Source organism: Oncorhynchus keta, chromosome 31 (assembly GCF_023373465.1).
Source record: "Oncorhynchus keta strain PuntledgeMale-10-30-2019 chromosome 31, Oket_V2, whole genome shotgun sequence".
Classification (NCBI taxonomy): domain Eukaryota; kingdom Metazoa; phylum Chordata; class Actinopteri; order Salmoniformes; family Salmonidae; genus Oncorhynchus; species Oncorhynchus keta.
Window position 1 is genome coordinate 21,026,276 of NC_068451.1, and position 22,481 is coordinate 21,048,756.

Genomic DNA, 22,481 nt, shown 5'->3' on the forward strand with positions numbered 1-22,481 from the left:
GCTCTAGTAGATATTGTTGTACAGCAACAACGCAGACAGGTCTTCTTCAGACCAAAACCAAAAACATGAGAAACCTAATGGTATTCAGGCAGGGTAATAAACCCTGCAGTCACTCACTCACACCCCCTCATTGATTCCACAGCATCCCTCTTTCTCTCCACTTCTCCTGTTCTCTACCTTCCGCATCCTCCTCTTCTTGAACATATTGAGAGACCCTTCCCAACCCTTTCAAGGGGAGCGGGGGTTCTTTTTAGATGTTGGTGTAGTCCATCTCCAGTGCTATGCATCTCCTCTATCTATCCGTCTGTCACCATCGGTCTCCCATGGTTACTTCCGCCCAGCCATCACCATCACCCCTGTCCCCTCTCAGTGCATTCTGTTCAGAGGGACAGGTAAGTGGACCTAGCGGTTACGTCTGCGCGCGTGTGCACAGACACATACTTGAATGTTGAACATTTCACAGTGTGAACACACACAGCGATCTGAACCCTGGGCAATTGCCATAGCTCAGGCTTCTCAGCTGTTCTGTGAGAGGGGCAGGAGACGGACTGACGGGCGCTTTATATAAACGCTTGGTTTCCTTCCTAATCTATCCAGCGACAACTGGCAGTTATACAGGGCAACACAACCTCCACATCATAGCAAAACCACATAAGGGGGCTATAAAAAGGTGTCACGTTTAATGCTTCGACAAGACCAAGAGGAGGGAGTCTTGGTGGTACAGAGAAAAACTGTATAGTAGGCTGACCTAGAAACCGTGTTCTGTTGAGTCTAGAGGATCCAGCATGCTATATAAACCCCCTCTCAGTTTAGACATCTTTAAATGATAAGCCCTGGTTCTCTCAGTAAGGCCGCTGTCATCAGATCTCACCCACATAGTTTGAATGTTTGTGCCCTGATCCAACAGTCCATGTAATGCATGCCTGGTATTCCAGCCTCTTTAGGGACCAGGAAAAAAGGAATTCAAAGCCTGTTTGGGAAGAGCGGCTGCAGTTGTTCAGCACCAGCTCTACCCAGTACCAAGCAGGGTACCCAGTGTCTACCCAGTACCAAGCAGGGTACCCAGTGTCTACCCAGTACCAAGCAGGGTACCCAGTGTCTACCCAGTACCAAGCAGGGTACCCAGTGTCTACCCAGTACCAAGCAGGGTACCCAGTGTCTACCCAGTACCAAGCAGGGTACCCAGTGTCTACCCAGTACCAAGCAGGGTACCCAGTGTCTACCCAGTACCAAGCAGGGTACCCAGTGTCTACCCAGTACCAAGCAGGGTACCCAGTGTCTACCCAGTACCAAGCAGGGTACCCAGTGTCTACCCAGTACCAAGCAGGGTACCCAGTGTCTACCCAGTACCAAGCAGGGTACCCAGTGTCTACCAGTACCAAGCAGGGTACCCAGTGTCTACCCAGTACCAAGCAGGGTACCCAGTGTCTACCCAGTACCAAGCAGGGTACCCAGTGTCTACCCAGTACCAAGCAGGGTACCCAGTGTCTACCCAGTACCAAGCAGGGTACCCAGTGTCTACCCAGTACCAAGCAGGGTACCCAGTGTCTACCCAGTACCAAGCAGGGTACCCAGTGTCTACCCAGTACCAAGCAGGGTACCCAGTGTCTACCCAGTACCAAGCAGTGTTGGGGGAGTAGTGAACTACATGTAGTTCAACAAGTAACTTAACTACATTTTGAAGTTGGTGGTAGTTGAACTAAATTCCAATCTTGGTAGTGTTTTAGTACTTAGTTAATTACTTTCTTTGCCATGTAGCGTTGTAGCTAACTACTGGAACTACACACTACTGTTCTCGCAAATAGAAAAGATGATATGGCTGAAGTAAACAAGAATTTCCTTTCTTTTTTAGCATCAGCCCTTCCCCCGAATTCTCATTTGAAACACCGTTTTTGTGTTTAATATGCACATTCTGTTATCTTACAGCAGAGTGGTCTGTTTTAACAATTTGTAGTATATGACATTTCAGATTTAGATAGAATTGATCTAGAAGTAGTTTGGATCTAGTGAACTAGTTTTTCAAATGAATTTGGTGTAGTTTAACTTCTTCCAGTGTGAAGTAATTGGTAGCTTGGTAATCAATATTAACAGAGGAGCTTCCCCAACACTGGTACAAAGTCCTCCATTGCCGGGTAGTGTTAGGTCCATAACAATGTGCCATAATGAACAGTGCCAGAGAACAGTGGGAAACCAGTGCCAGAGAACAGTGGGAAACCAGTGCCAGAGAACAGTGGGAAACCAGTGCCAGAGAACAGTGGGAAACCAGTGCCACAGAACAGTGGGAAACCAGTGCCACAGAACAGTGGGAAACCAGTGCAACAGAACAGTGGGAAACCAGTGCCACAGAACAGTGGGAAACCAGTGCCACAGAACAGTGGGAAACCAGTGCCACAGAACAGTGGGAAACCAGTGCCACAGAACAGTGGGAAACCAGTGCCACAGAACAGTGGGAAACCAGTGCCACAGAGAGACATGTCCACCATGGAGACATTCAGGGAAATAAGACAAAACAAGCATGCATAGAATATCTACCAGAATAGCAGATCACTCACACCACACTGGGTAAAGGCACACACACAGACACTATTGTGCTGATGACATAGTGGTTGACAATACTTGGAATAATTGTTGACCGCATGTACATTCACACACACACACACACACACACACACACACACACACACACACACACACACTTTGGGTAGACGGAGACTTACCAGACATGACTGTCCGGCTCATAGCACGTATGAACATGGTGCATTTCCCAACCCACTGGGGTCACGACACTTCACATAGAAAAAGAAAACGAAGGAAGCACATTTAATTTCCGTCCCTTCATACAAGAGGCTTATTGTGTGTAGACAAGAGACAATACACTCTAGACTGCTTCCTTGAGGGATTTGATTAAGTACACAGTTGATTCAGGAGAGAAAGTCAGACTTTTGTTTAGCCTAATTGTTTGAGGGTAAAATGTAGTATTTTTTTTAACATTGAGGATTTAATCCAGAATGTTATTAAGCTTTGCTGTAACACCAAGTGGCCTGTGTTGAGAGCTGGAGCGAGAGGACTTGGCTGACTGTTCACGCTCCATCATAAAGAGCCAAATCCTAACCAACCAGCCCTTAATCTAATGTAACAAGGCCATGCATCAACACCACTGCTCTGAAAGCCTTCTCCACTCTGACACAATTAAAAGATCACTTGATTCCCATACAGAACCATCCCTATAATAGTGCCATCTAACCCATAACCCACAGAGAAAAATGTATCTCAAATGCCTATGCTGGTTTTGAATACTCCTCTTTGTTGACAACAACCCTTGGTATTTCGATAAGTCAGTCGCATACCATTTCTAACAGTCTAACCTGTCAGGTTGTCAACACGGACAGCATCATTGTGCTTGGGCTTCCCAGTATTACAGCAGAGTGAAGTGTTGTCACACTGTCTGTCTGTCTGAGGGGAGTTGACTGGAGTTAGTTGGAGGTGGGAGAGGAGCAGACAGAGATGGGTCACACACAGGGGTCAACACACTAAGGAAATGGTTTAAATGTGACCGTTTTGTTCCTTCTTTAGTAGGCCTAAGTCAGTGTGTGTATAAAATATTTGGTGTGGCTATGTGGTGTGTGGGGGGGTTAGGCTGAGTGAATGTAGGGAGTTCGGCTAGGATTACTCTACCCTATGAGGCTGTTCCATGAACCTTACTAAGTCTCAGGCATTGAATGTGTTTAAAATGTTGACTAGAGTCAGTGGGCAGCAAGTTGGTCTGTGCAGTCAGACGTTGGTGTTTGTGATGTGGGAGTGAGGCTCCATGCTTTGTAGTCAGCCAGAGCCTTACCAACAGTTGCCGAGATCTTCCATCATGTGGGCAGCATCGCTATGGTAACGCAGCGTGTTTTTGCATGTCAGGCCGTGAGAGGGAGATTGTGTGCTTGCTTGCACTTATAAAGGACTGCATGGATAAGATTTGGGTGGACAGGATGTCAGAGTAGGATAAGAGAGTGTGTGGATGTGCATACTAGAGTGTGTGTGTGTGTCCCTCTCACAGGGAAAGAAAAAGAATGGTGAGAGCCCGATTCAACTACTTATATCTTTGTGCGATTGAGAGGATTTAAGCAGGATCAAATGTGCTTGACTCTGTGTGGGGTGAACTGGACGGTGTGTGTGCAGGGATGAGTGAGCACCATGAGTGTGTGTTCCTCTCATTCCTCTACTAACGCTGGACTTGACACAGAAGTTGGTGTAGCGACAGTGGCCAGCAACTCTCTCATGCCTGTAGGTGTATTGAGTGAAGTGGGTCTCACACAGATTTAACACACATATGACGACTAAAAAACAACAAGCTCAAAACCACTCTGCGTAAATGAATCCTGACAAATCTCTCATAACTAAATCCCTGGCTGGCTATTATTACGATGATTGTTTTGTCTCTGCCTCTCTGCTCTCTGAGGCTCAGCAGGTGTCCTGGATCTTGACCCCAAAAGAAGACAATAGGATATAGGGTCAGTCAAGCAGAAGAAGAGCCATTTGTTATTGTCCCCTTTCTCCCACAGTCAGTAACCCCCCCCACTCCAAGCATCACTGTCTTCACAGTCAAGAAGTCTTGGGTCTGTCCTCTTCAGGTCACAGCACAACGCTGGCTTGGGTTGGTTGGCTGGGTCTGGCTTGGGTCCGGCTTGGGTTGGTTGGGCGGGTCTGGCTTGGCTTGGGTCTGGCTTGGGTTGAATGGGATGATGATAATGGAAAAACCCAGAAGAGGAAGCCTGGCTGCATGTGCCATCAAACATAGATAAGAGGAAGACTTTACTTCTTCTTCTGTCTTCTGAGTGACAACCTTGCAAACAGAGAATACTACAGCCCAAAAGTTGAATGTCTGTTTGCGTAACCCAACTGCTCCAACAGTTTTGCTCGTTGTCTAGAACTCCCCCTGCTACCTCCCCATGCCCTGCTTCTCTCACTCCTCCTCCATTTCACTCACTTTCTGTATGAAAGAGGACAATGAGTATCCCCCACACTTTTCCACCCTTCTTTCCTTCCTTCCTTCTCCAGGGGGAAGAAAAGATTCAAAGAGTGTCCTTTCATGCTCACTCTCCCTCCTCCTCTCTTTCGTAGCAACCCAGTGTAATAGAAGTGTCAGCCCCTCTTTCTCCGAGGACTGAATAAGTGAGTAATGTTGGGAGACGGGTCTTGAGAGAATTCAGGGGAGGCGGGGTGAGGAGGATGGGCATCACAAATCTGCTCTTTTCGTTATTGTCATCATCTGCAAGTGGTCGCGGCTGGGCTAATGTGACGTGAATGGGCCAGTGTGGGCCAAGTACAGTCGTGGCTACAAGTGTTGATCTGTCACGCCGGACACACTGCACACGTGGGGGAAGGGGTTGATGGAGACAGACAGGGACTGTTGTTCAAATCCAGGGGCTACTACGGTGACAGGAGCTTGGGGACTGGACATGGGGGAGAAGCTTCAGCCTGGATCCAGACACGAGAGGCCAGGGGTCAAGTCATTCAGCAGGTTGACAGCCCAATGGCACATGTAAACACACTCAGTGAGGTATAGCTAGATAGTCACAATAACACTAGACTGCACATGATTACTTTCACGCAACATTAGGCCCCTTGGTTATTGATGTAGTATGCCATCACTAACACTGTAGAGGTGTACCAGAGGGGTGCTTCCTCTGTCTCTCAGCCTCAATACAACTGTACTGGGAGTGTGTTTCTAATGCATGAGCTCCGTTTGCCCCTGCCCCCCCCCCACCACTGCCCTCTGACCTTTCATAGAACAAAACAGGCCTTGGCCTTCCCATGGGAAGTTGACATGGGAAGCCATAGGGAATGCTAGCTGAGATGGAAGGCTGGGGAGGGTCAGGGTAGAGTAAGAAAGGAGCAAGGTGGGCTCTATCACTGACATTCCAGAAGAGGGTCCCTGGGAAACAGACAGTCCTCTTACAGTCCCCCTGTCACCCCCCACGTTACCCAAAAAGAGGCTCTCTGGAAGCCCCGTCCTCTTACTTCCACGCGACAGGAAAGACACAGAGCCACCGGCAGCATACTAAACACCAAACACTGCCCTCATTCCAGCTGCAGCCACGTGAGATACAGAGACACAAGAGTGGGAGAAGAGACTAAAAAGTAGTAAAAAAGAGATGTGGGTGAAGAAAGAAGGGGAGGAAAGAAAGAGGGTGAATTCATCAGAAGACTGACTGTTGTGAGCAAGTGTGTGGTGTGTGTGGCTGTGTGTAGCAAGACATGAGGGACAGTGGACGAGGGGGCCGTTTGTGTTGGTACGGAACAATGTGGGCATGGCTTCAGAACAGATGTTTCTATAGGGGCAGGCAGCTGGCATCCAGAGCATCTGACTGCAGCGGAGAGAGAGAAAAACCATAAAGGAAAGAGAGAATGACTGAATGAAAACACTAACAGAAAACAAATGATCCATATGTGGAGGTCTGGTGGGGGAAACAAGGTCCCAGCCATGGTAAAAGGGAGGGAAGGGGTTCTGAAGACATGCTTCAGCAGTGTGTGGAGGATGTCCAGGCAACATGAAAGATTTTAAACTATAGGAGCTAGCATGTCTAGTGGCTGAGTATATGGACGGACAGAGGGCTGCACTCCAAGATAGTGACTTTGTGTCTGTACTGCATAGGTAGGCATGCTGTCTGTTTAGTCAGTGTCTCTTCAAGCTGCTGTATAAGGGCTTGGACAACCAGGATATGAATCATAATGCAAAACCGGTTTATAGGCACTGACTGTAAGTCAAGGATAGAAGGGTGATCCATGAGGCAAACAGATATTGGCATTGCACACATTCCAGCCTCCAGGCCAAAACAGACAGAGAGAGAGGAGTAGTGAGAGGGGGAAGGGATGAAAGTCGTAGGTTTGTATACAGGTTAATGTACAGTAAATAAACCATATATGATTGTACACAGTATTAGCACAGAGATCTAATGTTAAGCACCCATTAAAGAGTATTTTTCCACTTCCAGGGTGAGTAGTGTGTGCGCACGCGTTGGGTGTGGCTGGCTTCTCCTCTGAGGGCGTTAGAGCAGATGATGGGTGACAAGGCGTGAGGCAGTGCCCTCGCCCAGATCAGACCAGCCCTTCTCCAGCCTGAGGCGGGACTCTGACACCCCTTGGCCCCAAGCTGTGAGAGGCAGCCCTGTGAGCCCAGCTACAGCTCTCTAGCTCCAGCCGTTCAGGCTTTAGGCCCTAGGAACGGGGTCAGGTGTCCCCAGTCATGCCTCTTTATCTCAGCTTCCAGCTCACCTCTCTCGACCTATCAGGGATCGAAGATCCCTTTACTATTCACATGACATGAGGTACAGCAGTTAAGTGCCTGGTAATAACATAGTAATGGCTCACATGAGACGGAGCACCTCTCTGAAGGGCCTGCTGTGAAAGCAGCTTGAAAGATACTCAACATGTTAACATGCTCAGCAAAACATTAGCTAGCGGTAATTCAATTCACCATTATCACTGTAGGAAAAAAGCCTTTTCATTTAATAACTAAAAACTAACAGACAGCTAGTTGAGGTGATGATCTGTGTTGTGTGTTGTTTGGGGTTATGAGTAAATAACATAGCATACACTAGGCTTTTACTTATTTAACCTTTGTTTTAGAGGTCGAACGATTATGATTTTTCAACACCGATACCGATTATTGGAGGACCAAAAAAAGCCGATACCAATTAATAGGACGATTTTTTTATTATCTTTTATTTGTAATAATGACAATTACAACAATACTGAAGGAACACTTATTTTAACTTAATATAATACATCAATAAAATCAATTTAGCCTCAAGTAAATAATGAAACATGTTCAATTTGGTTTAAATAATGCAAAAACAAAGTGTTGGAGAAGAAAGTAAAAGTGCAATATGTGCTAAGCTAACATTTCAGTTCCTTGCTCAGAACATCACATATGAAAGCTGGTGGTTCCTTTTAACATGAGTCTTCAATATTCCCAGGTAATAAATTTTAAGTTGTGGTTATTATAGGAATTATAGGACTATTCCCCTCTATACCATTTGTATTTCATTAACCTTCGACTATTGGATGTTCTTATAGGCACTTTAGTATTGCCAGGGTAACAGTATAGCTTCCGTCTCTCTCCTCGCTCCTCCCTGGGCTCGAATCAGTAACACAACGACAACAGCCACCATCGAAGCAGTGTTACCCATGCAGAGCAAGGGGAACAACCACTCAAAGGCTCAGAGCGAGTGACGTTTGAAACGCTATTAGCGCACGCTAACTAGCTAGCCATTTCACTTCGGTTACACCAGCCTCATCTCGGGAGTTGATAGGCTTGAAGTCATAAACAGCGCAATGCTTGACGCACAACGAAGAGCTGCTGGCAAAATGCACAAAAGTGCTGTTTGAATGAATGTTTACGCGCCTGTTTCTGCCTACCGCCGCTCAGTCAGATACTTGTATGCTCAGTCAAATTATATGCAATGCGGGACACGCTAGATAATATCTAGTAATATCATTAACCATGTGTAGTTATCTAGTGATTATGATTTGTTTTTTATAAGATAAGTTTAATGCTAGCTAGCAACTTACCTTGGCTTACTGATTCGCGTTACAGGCAGTCTCCTTGTGGAGTGCAACGAGAGAGAGAGGCAGGTCGTTATTGCATTGGACTAGTTAACTGTAAGGTTGCAAGATTGAATCCCCCGAGCTGACAAGGTGAAAATCTGTCGTTCTGCCCCTGAACAAGGCAGTTAACACACCGTTCTTAGGCCGTCATTGAAAATAAGAATGTGTTCTTAACCGACTTGCCTAGTTAAATAAAGGTATATAAAAAATAAAACATTTAAATGAGCAAATCGGCGCCCAAAAATACCTATTTCCAATTGTTGACTTGAAACTTGAAATCGGCCATTCCGAGTAATCGGTCGACCTCTACTTTGTTTAACTAGTGAAGTCAGTTAAGAACAAATTCTTATTTACAATGACGGCCGTGGAGCAGGTTAACTGCCTTGTTCAGAGGCAGAACGACAAGAGTTTTACCTTGTCAGCTTGGGGATTCGATCTAGCAACCTTTTGGTTACTGGCCCAACACTAACCACTAGGCTACATGCAGCACCACATTTTGGCGAGCTACTTGAATAATATGCCACAGAATAAGCACACAGGACAAACAATAGGCGTAGTAGTGCTCTGAGGTTGTCAAACTAGATCTTTCTAAAAAATCTGTCCTCACGGTGAGTCCACATGCAGGGGGAAGTAGAGAGGAGCAGAGAGCAGTACTGAGCACACAGGAGGACTGTCTGACCGTCACCCCTGAAAACAAGCTGTGCGCTGCCTAAACAAGTCCCCCCTGCCTCTCTCCACATTCTAATTTTTAGCTCAAACATAAACCGCTTGCTTTGTGACTGAATGTTGTTGTTGTTAATGCAGCTGTGTTTGTTTCCTTTCTTAGTATACGGTATGTGATAAAATAATTGTCTGTCAGTGAGGAACCAAACCAGTGGCCAATGACAGAGGTGTGGCCAGAACAGCTAGTGTTACAGAGTCTGTAAGCAGCCATTGATTTGTGTGTGTGTATTCTGTGTTTATGCTCCATTACAGGCAGATCCACACAGGTAAGTAGGTCTGTCTGTCTGTCTGTCTGTCTGTCTGTCTGTCTGTCTGGAGCGAGAGAGAAAAGCAAGAATTCAGGGTAGAGAGAGGAAGGGAGTAGGATTGCCTCACAGTAAACAGGAAGCTGGGAGAGATGGAGAGGATTATTGGTGGGCGTGCCCGTGCTGTGACATGTCTCTGTTTTCTACCTTTCTCTCCATCTTCCTGTCTAGGTTCTCTTTCTACCTTATTTGCCCATTGAGGACATATTTATGTAATTTGTGCAGCCCAAGTGGCAGAGGGGGAAGGGAATAGTGAAATAGAATGTGAGGTTACGTAACAGCAGTGCTGATTCTGACGAAGATCAAAATCAACCATTCCTCTCATGTTTACTTGTTATAATAATGCTGGTGTGCCGAGGACAGGGAAGGTGTGTGTGTAGTGAGGCACTTCCCTTACCACTAACTCCTCAGGTCATCAATGGTTGCAAGAAGGGACAACAGCTGGGCACAATCTTCAATAGGATTAAATTAGTCAGAGCACACCAGAGCGACACAACTAACATGGGACCGGATGCATAAATAAAAAGGATGTATTATTAGAGAGTTCCTTTCTGTACAGTAAGAGCCCCCTATCATTCAGCTGTTGGCAGCTACAGGCCAAGCATTTAATTCTCCTGTTGGCAAGTGAGCAACCCTGGGGAGCATTTACATTTAATCAAGCATGTTGAAAACAACTAGCATTTGGGTTCAGTTGGGGCTGGGATAGGCTAATTTGTGATGCAACGGAAGCCTAATCTTTATAATAGTCTCACTACAAATACGTAAATAAAAACTACACACACATTGAACTGCAGCCGACTACACAGTGTGCCAACAATGCGAAGGAAGCAGAATAACTTTTGCTCAGCAAATGTAATGTCCAAGCGTAAAAGGCTCTTAACACAACATTACCATCAGTCTGCATTGATTTTCCTCTTACTGAACATTGCAAGTGACCGTACATGAGACAATTAAATGGAAATAAATGAGGTATGTAGCCAGTGAGTCCATCCAACAGCTGTAAATAAACAGTCTGTCCAAAACAAAGACATACACACACAGTATTTTTCTGTCTCTGTTGCTCAGTCTCTGTATGGTATACACACACACTGTCTCAGTCTCTGTATGGTATACACACACAGACACACACACTGTCTCAGTCTCAGAACCTCAGTCTTAGTCTCATTAAATCTCTGAAACACACAGCTCCTGCCAGACAGAGTTATGAAGATGCTGGGTTTGTAATTAAACACCTTGATCGCCCACTGCTGCTCACATTGGAGGCAGAGCTAATCCTCAAACTGACTATTGGGGAGAGCAGGTAAACTACACCAGCTGGACATGGAATCAGAATGACAACATTCTTGGATACTGGAAAGGGTTCAGAATAGGGAGGTCAAAGTAAACAATGGTTCTTGAGATTGTGAGATGGAGGCTAAACTATAGCCTTGAGCGAAGCATTAAACTCAGGACTGACAACACAGTAATGCTTCTCTAGACCATGGAAGCCAGTGAGTCTATCCAACAGAGCCACAATGATGACCATAAGATTTAGTTCCATAAAGGAAAAAGCAGTAATGACACACATGCCTTGTTTTAACAGGCATTAGAGAATACAAAAACATAAAATAGGCCTGGCTATTCCTAGTTTTCCAAGGGAAAAGTAATGTACAGTCTGAGAATAAACATAGGTGACATAATCTGAAGCTAAGCACCAGTTCAGCCTGTTTCAACTGTAACATACTGGGTCCACTGCGGTTGGGTAGATTAATGACGGACTGATCATTAATGACAGAAATACCCTGTGCTGCGGCTAAGAGCCAGTCTTGGGACCTAACCCAAATTACTAATTGTCAGTCTTGAGAGCAGGAGACTCATGGATAGAGAGGGATTTGTGTCCTCTGACCATAAACCACCATATTCTCTGCTAGAACAACCTCAATGTCTATTGAAAACACTGCTGTATGTAAGAATAATGCCACGTTCGCGTGCTAGTCAAATATAGGAAGTCAGAAATGTCAGAGTTGCCTAGTTCTGACTGGCACGTCAACGCGGCATAACTCGAGGGGAGTAGACAAGATATCAACATTGAGTTGGCAGGCCAATCGCTCCATTCAATCAAAAACAATATTTCAAGTTGCACAGCACATTCATGACTAACCATAAGGTCTAATGCGCCTGTACCTTAGGAAAACACGAAGTCAATGAAGTGATGTTAAAGTGCAAGACGACGGACGGCACAGCGTTGAAACGGTCTGAAGTGATACTTCATCCCGCTGATGCAGTTAGCTGGAATCAATTGTTTTCCCATTGGACTAATTGTATCCACAAGCGAAGGATAGGGACATTAACAAGCTTCTACCTGAAAACGTTGCAGCCCGACAATGGGAAACAGTCATTGTAATGTGTTGAGCATAACATTCGTTTCTTTAGTACGAACTTAAAAATCATATTAGCTACATTAGTGTCTCTTTGTTGTGTGGCTAACTTGAGCGCAATTAATGAAATGGAAGCCGCGGCCGGAGTAGACAAAAGACGCGTCAGTTTTCAGAACTGTTTGAGCTGGCAACCAGTAACAAGGCAATCATAATAATATTAGCTAGCCTTGCTAGATTGTGTTAAACGGTGACACGTTGTAGACCGCACATAAATACTAATATTAAGCCAAGTGATGAATGCCCAGTAAAACCGAATCACCCTGTCTGGCTGACAGACAACACCGCCATTCATGCTTGCATTTCAAGGGAGGGGCGCGCGATGTGGCTAACTGGAGTTAGCTAGCACACTAGATGAAATAACGTAACTAGTTAGTTAGCTAAAATGAGCTAAAAAAAACGGAACAGCCACGTGGGATCTGGCTGAATTACATTAGCTATATGGTTTAGTTAGTTGATCAGATAAAGACAATAACCATGTCAAATGACTTGAGCGAAGCAGTGACAGGCCAGGGTTCAGCAGTGTCCCTGTAACTAATGGCAACAACGGACTGGACAGCATCTTCTGTTTCAGTTTGCCACACAGACTAGCCATATGACAGACATGGTACGACAAACTAGCTAGCACATGTTTTGTGGCCAAACTAAACATTTTTTTTTTAAATCCCACTTGCCTCATGTCTACGGACACATATGCAGCCTGAAATAAAAAACAAAATGACTTACCACCATTCCGATATCCAGGTTCGGGGGAAAGGGTCGGAGGGTCTCCTTCTTCAAATTCCAATCTCACTGGTTTAAATTAATGTTCGATTGATGCATTCGTTAAAGTGGCCCTCTTTTTCTTACATTGATACGTAACGTTAGCAAACTATGCCAACAGTTTACCTCACATTTAGAAAATGTCGAAGCATCATTCCTAGTTGATGTGAATCTAACACGAAAAAGGACCAAACCACTCGTCACTAGCCCTTCCAAGACAGGACTGGGAGGAGGGACGGGGACCACGAGGGGGTGGCGAAATCGAGTTATTTGCTTTGGCAAAAACACTTATTTTCAGCGAGATCCTTATGAAAATGTAGACAAATGTCCGCATATTATCGACGACATAATTTGCTAGTTAGAAATCTGAAGATAAATTCTCGGTTCATGCAAAGTCGGCCTTCCTACATTGTCAGTATACTGCATTCTTTGCCTCAATTCAGGCAATGATGGGACGTTTCAACACACATATGTGGTTGAAATGTGGATAAGCAGTGTCTATCCGCCAATACCAAAAACTCAAAGGGATATACGTATTTTACGGAAACGCAGATAGCGTGAAATGCTCTAGCTAACCGTAAATAAGATAACATTTTAACGACGCCAACAATGATACATCAACCATTTTTTTTATATATTCAATGATCAGACAATAATAAACTTTTAGATTGAGGCGATAGAGCTCCCCAGCTTTGTGTGAATGCTGAGGTCCAGTTGATGCCCCCGGCCAGACAAAGCCGTAAGAAGCAGACTGGCGATCTATCCTTTTTTATGCTTTCAAGTTACAACAAAATCAATTCAGCTAGCTCACCGTCTTTTTCCTCGAATTATATTTAAATTGGTGAGACTTGATACAATCATTTATCATCCAATTACTTTCCTAGACAGACATCCTAATCTGCTTTAACACATTGCTATTTCCTAGAAATGGTGCACTGTGAGGGTAAAAGGTTTTAGTTCCACTATACTTTCCTAGTCTCAAATCAAATCCGCAACAGTGTTATCCTATATTCCCCCATTGTATAGCACACTTGAGAATGCCTTACCCTCTGGCTATGGTAACATTGAATACTCCAAATCGTAGTTGGCCATAATTATTAATATTCAACATGAGTTATCTTAAAAGCTGACATTATCTTCTATTTTGTATACCATTACAATTTAAAGCAAGGTATGTATATTAAGGTTACTTTTCAATAGTCAGTTGATTAAATAATCAATAGATGATATTGGAGCCCCATCTTGTGCCCAATTTCCAAACTATCCCACCTCACCAAATGCTATCATTGCCTGGGCTGGAGGAGACATGAAAGGTGAGTGCCAGGCAAATATGTCAAGCCGGTTAAGACATTTGGTTTTATTTTTAAAAAACTTTGCATTATTTTAAATTCACTGCTTCTTCAAAATAACCCACTTTAATGTACAAATATTTAGATTTTTGTTTTTCTTTTAATCCCTGTGTGAATAACAGAGGCTCTCCAGAAATACATAATTGCCATTGGAAGTAGTTTCCACAATAGCATATACATAAACAAGATCACCAAACTCACATTTCAGACAAAAATCATGAGATGCATGGGAGCCATACCAACTAAGAAATTCTGAGTGATGTTGAGAATTTTTTTACAAACTAAAATGTAAGAAAACAACAAAAACAGGAGTACATTCTAAACTTCAGAAGGGCATGGTTCATGTCGAACCATTACAACCAGGACCATGTACAGTGTTTTGTAGCCTAGTTTAACCATGTTCCATGAGTAAAATGACATCCCTGTGGTAATGGAAAACATGTCAGATAGCTGGATGAGTGGCCTTCCAACTGGGCAATGGCAACAGTGTTCTGCCATCAGTGTGATTTTCACACACTCCCAGTCAAAAAACAAACACTCGCACATACATACACAAGGGAAATACCATCTATCTCAGTCCCAGTTTCTTTTTCTCCTTCTGTTTCTTGCGTACAACTTCCATGTTCCTGTCCTTCCACATGCTCTTTCTCAGTTTGATGGGTCTGCTGCCGACATACTTCCCTGTGGACAAAAAAAGTCTACGATCAGTTGAGAATTGGACTGGCACCACCACACAGGTAGCTGTTAGGAATGGAGAAGAGTAAGTCATTCCCCTCACAAACAATTGCTCACCGTTCATCTCTCATGGTGCGGATATAATCGTTAGGGTCCTTGAAGCAGACAAAGCTGTAGCCCTTGGCCGTGCATTTGTCACCTTCATTAGCTTTCTAACTATGATTTCTTGCTAATTATGCAGAAAATCCTGTTATTGCATGAAAAAAGAAAAGTCCATGTTCCCGTGAGATATTACTCACTACTACAGAGCCTCAGAATGAAAATATCCAGATCAGGAGTTACTCCCCATTTTAAAATGACATATTGGGGTTGGATACAAAACTTTTTGGGCCATATTACACACACTATTGCTCACCGTTCATCTCCCTCATGGCTCGGACGTAGTCATTGGGGTCCTTGAAGCTGACAAAGCCGTAGCCCTTGGTCTTGCCTGTGCGTTTGTCCCGCACCACCTTGGCTTTCAGGTAGGAGGGGTAGCGGCTGAATGCCCTTGCCAGGATGTCGTCGTTCACCTCATTGCCAAGGTCTCCACAGAAGATTCTGAAATCATCTGGATGGAGAAGATGAGGTGTGAGGCTGAGCAAAGAGGGAGGGACAAAAAGGGAATGGGACAGTGGCCTATTGTAGTGAAAACTATTCTCAATACAGGCAAGTAGGTAGCTGCTTTAAGCAACGCTAGAATTTACACACTAGTGTTGCTGGGAATTAGCTTGCAAAATAATTTTAAAATTATATTTACTCTGTTAATTGTCCTTATGCAGGGGGAATAAAAATGTATATTAAAAAAGTCCTGCACGTGTGCCATAACTAACAAAAATAAAAATCAGGGCTTTTGACATGAGATAAGCAGAAGAACTGATCTCTCTCAGGAACTGCATGTCTACAACAGACCCACCTGAAATTCTGTTTAACTATGCATTCCTTTTAGATGTTCCTCTGCTAACCTCATCAAAATAAGTCCCCCACAATATCGTGCTTTTTCTTTTTTGCATGTATAGTGCACGTGCAGGACTTTTATTTTGACATGAGGTAAGCTGAGGAAAGACCCACTTTTGGAAAGTCTAATTTATGTTCTATTAGATGTTTTTTCTCAATTTCCCCCCTGCATAAGGACCAACCCTATGGACAATTGGCAGAGTAAGTGGAAATTTAATTTGATTGAACTTCTGGCATCCGGCGGGCTATATAATCGTGTCAATGTAATCTGAAGTCATTTGCTAGTTTACCTGAGTCCCACTCCAGTAGACTCTGGTCCTCCCAGCTGGTGCCTGCGGCTGTACGAATACACTTCTTCGCCTTCTCTTGCTTACCCTTCTTCTTCTCCTCTGTTGTGCTATCCGCTGGCTGCAGAGAAACAAGATTCTCGAGTCAGACATATTTTCGAGATTGCTGCAATACTGATCCTTTGTAGGGTTTGGGGTCAAGTCTATTTCAATCCACCAATTGAATTGTACAAACATTTTGAATAAATAAAGGTTTAAACCCTTTAATTAGGGCCAGGGCTGATAAACAAGGCAGTGTTCTGTACCTCAGTGTGGACGGGCTCGGGCTCTGGCATGCTGGGTCCGATAACGTTGTCATCTGAGGCGGCTAGGCTGGCCTCCTTCTTAGCCTCCAGCAGTCCGGCGGCCATCACCGCTGCCTGCTGCTCTGCTACAGACGCTGCCAGCTCCTCCTGATGAAGTCAGAGGGAGAACCGAGAGAGGAAAAAAAACAAATCAGAGATATGATGATAGATGAGATTCAGTGTGAATTTGCAACAAACAGCAGCAAACTTGGCAAGTATGTAGAATGCAAATTTGAAGTATTCGCTGAACATTTTTTTTGAATGCAAAGGCAATGAAAACTAAAGAGTAGAATTGAGTGTACTTACCATGCGAGCCTTTCTCTGGGCATGGATGTCTGGTATCTTGGGTCCGGAGGGAGCCGTGTAGACAGTGGGGGCTGCAGAGATGATCGAGGGGGTGAGCTTGGGAGGGGCCTGGGTCACAGACCTGGAGGGTGCAGACACCATGGAGTGTCCCATGGGTGTACCATGTGTCGATCCCACCTGTAGATGATAAGATATGGTAAGAGCATATAGAGAAATGGAGATAATGACTCACAACAGAACGGGGTAAGATTGACCAAGCTTGTTCACATTCCTAATTGAAGACACAGTTAATGCCGAATTTCCTTAAAAAGGCCTTCAACACTGAATGTCAGAATCAGTCTTTTACGATTATTACATGTCACACTGTGCGATCTAATCTAATTTAAATCTATCAACCCGGCCAGATCGTACGATTTGCTTCAGTACGGTCGACACATTCTGTGATTGGCTTGTGAGGCTACGTCAGCCGATGTATGCTACGTCAACTGCAGCGGTGCATCTGATTTCAGATGTCAAAAATGTCAGATGTAGCCAAAACAAGATTAGGGAAATTGTTCTTCTTGCAAAGCATTTAAATGTTTAAATCAAACTATTACAGGGACAGTGAAGCATGTTTTCTTCTTTTGGTTCCATACTCCAAAAGTTTGGATTTGAAATTAAACAATGACTATGGAGGTTAAAGCGCAGACTGGCAGCTTTAATTTGAGGGTATTGGGTGAAACATTTAGAAATTACACCACTTTTTGTACATAGTCACCCCATTTTAGGGGAGCTAAAGTATTGGGACATTCACTTGTGTATTAAAGTAGTAAAAAGATAAGTATTTGTTCCCATATTCATAGCACAAAATGACTACATCAAGCTTCTGGCTAAAATTTGTTGGATGCATTTGCTCTTTGTTTTGGTTGTTTCAGATTAGGTTGTGCCCAATAGAAATGAATGGTAAATAATGTATTGTGTGATTTTAGAGTCACGTTTATTATAAATAAGAATGGAACGTTTCTAAATACTTCTACATTAATGTGGATGCTACCATGATTACGAATCATCCTGACTGAATCGTAAATAATGAGTGAGAAAGTTAGACGCACAAATACCATACCTCCAAGACTAACCTCTTATCTTTACAATAACGGGAGGTTAGCATTTTATTTCTCACTTATTATTCACAATTCAGGATTATCTGTAATCATGGTAGCATCCACATTCATGGAAACTCACTGTATATTAATCTGACTATTCACAATAATCGTACTGTTGTGTGCATACTCAGTGCCGGCCGTGTTCCTATTGGTAAGTCACCGGAATCAGCTCGTGAGAGCAGCCACACTACACGATAAAGGCTCAACATTTCTGACACTGCTAGAACTTACGACTGCATGTACTGGTACTCAAAATCAGCAGACCAAGACCATTTCACTGAACGAACCAAGAAAATAGTTTATGACCTAAGAATTTCCAACAACGTAGAAATGTTGTCTGGGAGGGCCAAATCATGGCATAAGATGGCTAAAATCGTAGAGTCTGCATGGGTCTTTAGGGAGGCCATTGAGATCAGTCGTCCAAGGAGCCTCGGGGTAGAAAAAAGGCACTGAAGCAACTAACCGGAGGTCCTACTGAGCTCATATGCCCCATTGGGTCCATGGGATGCTGAGGATGCTGAGGGGGTCCTTGCATGGGGGGTGCCATCATCATGGGCGGGGGAGGAGGGGGGCGTGGCAGTGGGGGAGCCATCATACCCTGTGGAGGGGGACCACTCATCACAGGCATCCTCGGACCTGCTGACAGAGATTTCAAATTAGCCTCCCAACACCTTGTTTTTAATTTGAAGACTGAATCGCTGTAGAGATTTGACACTCCTTCTTATTTCATTTAGCTAGCACTGAGGTGAAGTCAGCAACAGTAGAGATAAATGACCTGGTCTCTGCAGGATGTGCGGCATAAACGCTGGTCTCATCATTGGCGGTGGTCTGACACCTGGGGTTATAGCTGAAGAGCAGAAGGGAAAAAAAGAACAGCATAAACTGAAGAGACCTGTAGACATGGTGGTGTAAATAATGAACACTGTTTTTGAGTAAAATATGCATTTTAAGTATGTCATGTAATAATAAGTAGTCCTCTGTAGCTCAGTTGGTAGAGTATGGTGCTTGCAATGCCAGGATAGTGGGTTTGATTCCTGGGACCCCCCCATCATAAAAAAATGTATTCATGCATGACTAAGTCGCTTTGGATAAACGTGTCTGCTAAATGGCATATACAGCGCATTCGGAAAGTATTCAGATCCCTTCACCTTTTCCACATTTTGGTACAGTAGTCTTATTCTAAAATAGATTTAAAAAGAAATCCTCAATCTACACATAATACCCCATAATGACAAAGGTAAAACAGGTTACATATTTTTTGCTGAAATATCACATTTTCATATGTTTTTATTTATTTATTTTTTATTTCACCTTTATTTAACCTGGTAGTCTAGTTGAGAACAAGTTCTCATTTACAACTGCGACCTGGCCAGGATAAAGCAAAGCAGTGTGACACAGACAACACAGAGTTACACATGGAATAAACAAACAAGCCAATAACACAATAAACAAGTCAATGACATAGTAGGGAAAAAAAGAAAGTCTATATACAGTGTGTGCAAAAGGCATGAGGAGGTAGGCAGTAAATAGGCCATAGGAACAAATAGTTACAATTTAGCAGATTAACACTGGAGTGATAAATAAGCAGATGATGATGTGCAAGTGGAGATACTGGTGGGCAAAAGAGCAGAAAATTAATTAAAAACAATATGGAGATAAGGTAGGTAGATTGGGCGGGCTATTTACAGATGGACTATGTACAGCTGCAGCGGTCGGTTGATGTTTGATCGGGTTCAAGTCCGGGCTCTGGCTGGGCCCCTCAAGGACATTGAGACTTGTCCCGAAGCCACTCCTGCATTGTTTTGGCTGTGTGCTTAGGGTCGTTGTCCTGTTGGAAGGTGAACCTTCTCCCAAGTCTGAGGTCTTGAGCGCTCTGGAGCAGGTTTTCATCAAGGATCTCTACTTTGCTCGAGTCATCTTTTCTCGATCCCAGACTATATTCCAGGCCCTGCTGCTGAAAAGCATCACAGCAAAATGCTGCCACCACTATGCTTCACCGTAGGGATGATGCCAGGTTTCCTCCAGACGTGACACTTGGCATTCAGGCCAAAGAGTTCAATCTTGGTTTCATCAGATCCGAGAATCTTTTTTTCTTATTACATTTACATTTAAGTCATTTAGCAGACGCTCTTATGGTCTGAAAGTCCTTCAGGTGCCTTTTGGCAAACTCCAAGTGGGCGGACTGGGGAAGATTGGCTTCCGTCTGGCCACTCTACTACAAAGGCCTGATTTGTGGAGTGTTGCAGAGATGGTTGTTATTCTGGAAGGTCCTCCCATCTACACAGAGGAACTCTGGAGCTCTGTCAGAGTGACCATCGGGTTCTTGGTCACCTCCCTGACTAAGGCCCTTCTCCCCCGATTTAAGAATGATGGAGGCCACGGTGTTCTTGGGGCCCTTCAATGTTGCAGAGATTTTTTTGCACCTTTCCCCAGATCTGTGCCTCGACACAATCAAGTCTCGGAGCTCTACATACAATTCCGTCAACCTCATGGCTTGGTTTTTTCTCTGACATGCACTGTGGTCAACTGTGGGACCTTTTATAGACAAGTGTGTACCTTTCCAAATCATGTCCAATCAATTGAATTTACCACAGGTGAACTCCAATCAAGTTGTAGAAACATCAAGGACGATCAATGGAAACAGAATGCACCTGAGCTCAATTTTGAGTCTCAAAGCAAAGGGTTTAAATTCTTATGTATATAAGGTACCAGTTTTTTTTTCTTACAAAACTTACAAAAACCTGATATTCATTTTGTTATTATCATGTATATTGATGAGGGGGGGAAAGTATTACATCTATTTTAGAATAAGGCTGTAACAAAATGTGGAAAAATGGAAGGGGTCTGAATACATTCCAAATGCAAAGTATTATGTTAATAAACGTGAATCAAACCATGTCACCTGGGCCTACAAATGCAGGGGGTGGAGGTCCCACGAAAGTGGCAGCCCTTGCATCCAAAGTTTGCTGGACCTGAGAGAGAAAGGGGATTTGAAGGAGTTGGATGCATCCGGCTAACACCACATTCTGTTTGCTTTTAGCAGAAGATAGGTTTGAGTTCGTTCATTCTACTATTGATCTTTCCTATATAATGTTCAATCATTCTTCCTTCAAGAGCTCAGTACCTGTCGGTAGGTGTTGGTGCCGATGATGGGTCGGATCATAGGAACAGTCATAGGAACACCCATTGGGAGCAACTCCATCACTACAGGGTCTCCTGCAGTCATTGCCACTTGGCCCCCCAGGACCTCCTGCTCAAACCTGGTTCAGAACCAACACAAGAGTTACCAACAGATGACGATTGTCGTGATATATTGTTTGCCTGTCCTGATAGAGAAGTAAGACCATTCAGTAGGGGTTCTTTTGGAAGTCACCACACACGGCATTGCAATCTTATGGAAGGTAACCGAAGTGTCATGCCTCAACTCTTGTACTCACAGAGCCATTTCAGCCTCCATCTCCTTCAACCGCTCCTCTCCTGATTTCATCGCCATACTTACTGCAAAGACAAACGTTTTGTTGGTAGTCCATTCTTTGGTGGTAAACACATCTAGGTAGCTACTGAAAATGTGTACAGTTAACGTTTGGCTAACACCAAAGGCATTGATAGTTAGCTTGTTTACGTTATAGCTACTGTATTGGCTAGTAATTTTAACTGTTTGCTAACAGTTATCGCTAGTTGTCTGGCTAACGTTAACCAGGATGCCATAATTTAAAAAAAACAGCAAGTTAGTACAGCACGTATACGTACAAAACGTTATTACCCTAAATCGTGACGTTCCAAAACTCTTTTAATCTTAACTAGCTATTTAAATAAAGCATGAATTTTTGTATTTATCCGTCCCTACAAACCGAGTCCAACGTTGTCCAAAATGGCCCGTCGCATTATTATGACGTAGGAGTCGTGGTTTTGTTCCATCACGACTGTGTGGTTGGGTCCGTTCCAGGGGATCTGTTCTTCTTCTTCGCGTAGTTTTCCGACAGACAATACATTTTGTTGAATATTGTTGCCTTTCACAGTTCAGAAAGTGCAATGCACATTTGTTCACAAAAAAAATGGAAATTGCACCACCAACTAACCCTATTTATAAACTGGGCGGTTCAAGCCCTGAATGCTGATTGGCTGACAGCCGTGGTATATCAGACCATATTCCACAGGTATGACAAAAATTGTATTTTCACTGCTCCAGGAACGTTACTAAACAGTTTATAACAGCAATATCCTCAACACACCCCACTACCCCTTCCCACTACTTTGGCTCTCACAGATCCTACACCAGGCCGTTGGCCAGGGAGCCTGTGTCCCCTTCTCTCAAAACCCACTATAGTTGTTCTGCAGTAAAATATCTGACACCCAAAAACGTCTCTGCTGGTGTAGAGAACTGTTCAAGTCACTCTGTACTGGCCTACTACTCACAGGGATCCTTTCCCTCACACTTTGTCCACCATCCTCTACTTTCTCAATGCCTCAGCATATGACGCTTTCTGCACTGCTCTCATCCTGGAAACTTCAAGCTGTCTCACTCGCACAGAACATTTCTGATTCCCAGCAACATGCCCCCCCCCCCCACAATTGAAACA

General features: G+C 44.0%; 2 protein-coding genes across 5 annotated transcripts in view; both read right to left on the reverse strand.

Moving 5' to 3' along the window:
• The window catches only part of LOC118374539 (rho GTPase-activating protein 33-like), a 49,319-nt gene extending 35,786 nt beyond the window's left edge, over positions 1-13,533 (reverse strand). The window contains exons 1-2 of one of the 2 annotated variants that reach the window (XM_052489898.1): positions 12,767-13,533; positions 2,718-2,786 (exon numbers count right to left, since the gene is read on the reverse strand). Coding sequence is in view for 1 of the 2 variants with exons in the window: in XM_052489897.1 (XP_052345857.1) it covers positions 12,767-12,772 (6 nt within the window). In the remaining variant the exon portion in view is untranslated. The remainder of the gene's footprint in view (positions 1-2,717; positions 2,787-12,766) is intronic. The other variant, XM_052489897.1, reaches the window with a different exon arrangement.
• Positions 13,534-14,133: 600 nt separating this feature from the next.
• On the reverse strand, positions 14,134-21,804 carry LOC118374536 (RNA-binding protein 42-like). 3 transcript variants are annotated; one of them, XM_035760967.2, is made up of 11 exons: positions 21,665-21,803; positions 21,339-21,399; positions 21,026-21,161; positions 20,804-20,873; positions 18,677-18,748; positions 18,365-18,537; positions 16,760-16,936; positions 16,415-16,561; positions 16,113-16,230; positions 15,242-15,436; positions 14,134-14,832 (listed from the first exon to the last, which is right to left on the reverse strand). In XM_035760967.2, exons 2-11 carry the CDS (start codon positions 21,392-21,394, stop codon positions 14,720-14,722), a joined length of 1,257 nt encoding a protein of 418 aa, XP_035616860.2. In that variant the 5' UTR covers positions 21,395-21,399; positions 21,665-21,803; the 3' UTR covers positions 14,134-14,719. The 3 variants fall into 3 exon arrangements, with proteins under 3 accessions (XP_035616860.2, XP_052345869.1, XP_052345871.1); XM_052489909.1 differs by having other exon boundaries at positions 21,652-21,793; XM_052489911.1 differs by lacking the exon at positions 14,134-14,832 and having other exon boundaries at positions 15,249-15,462; positions 21,665-21,804.
• Positions 21,805-22,481: the final 677 nt, after the last annotated feature.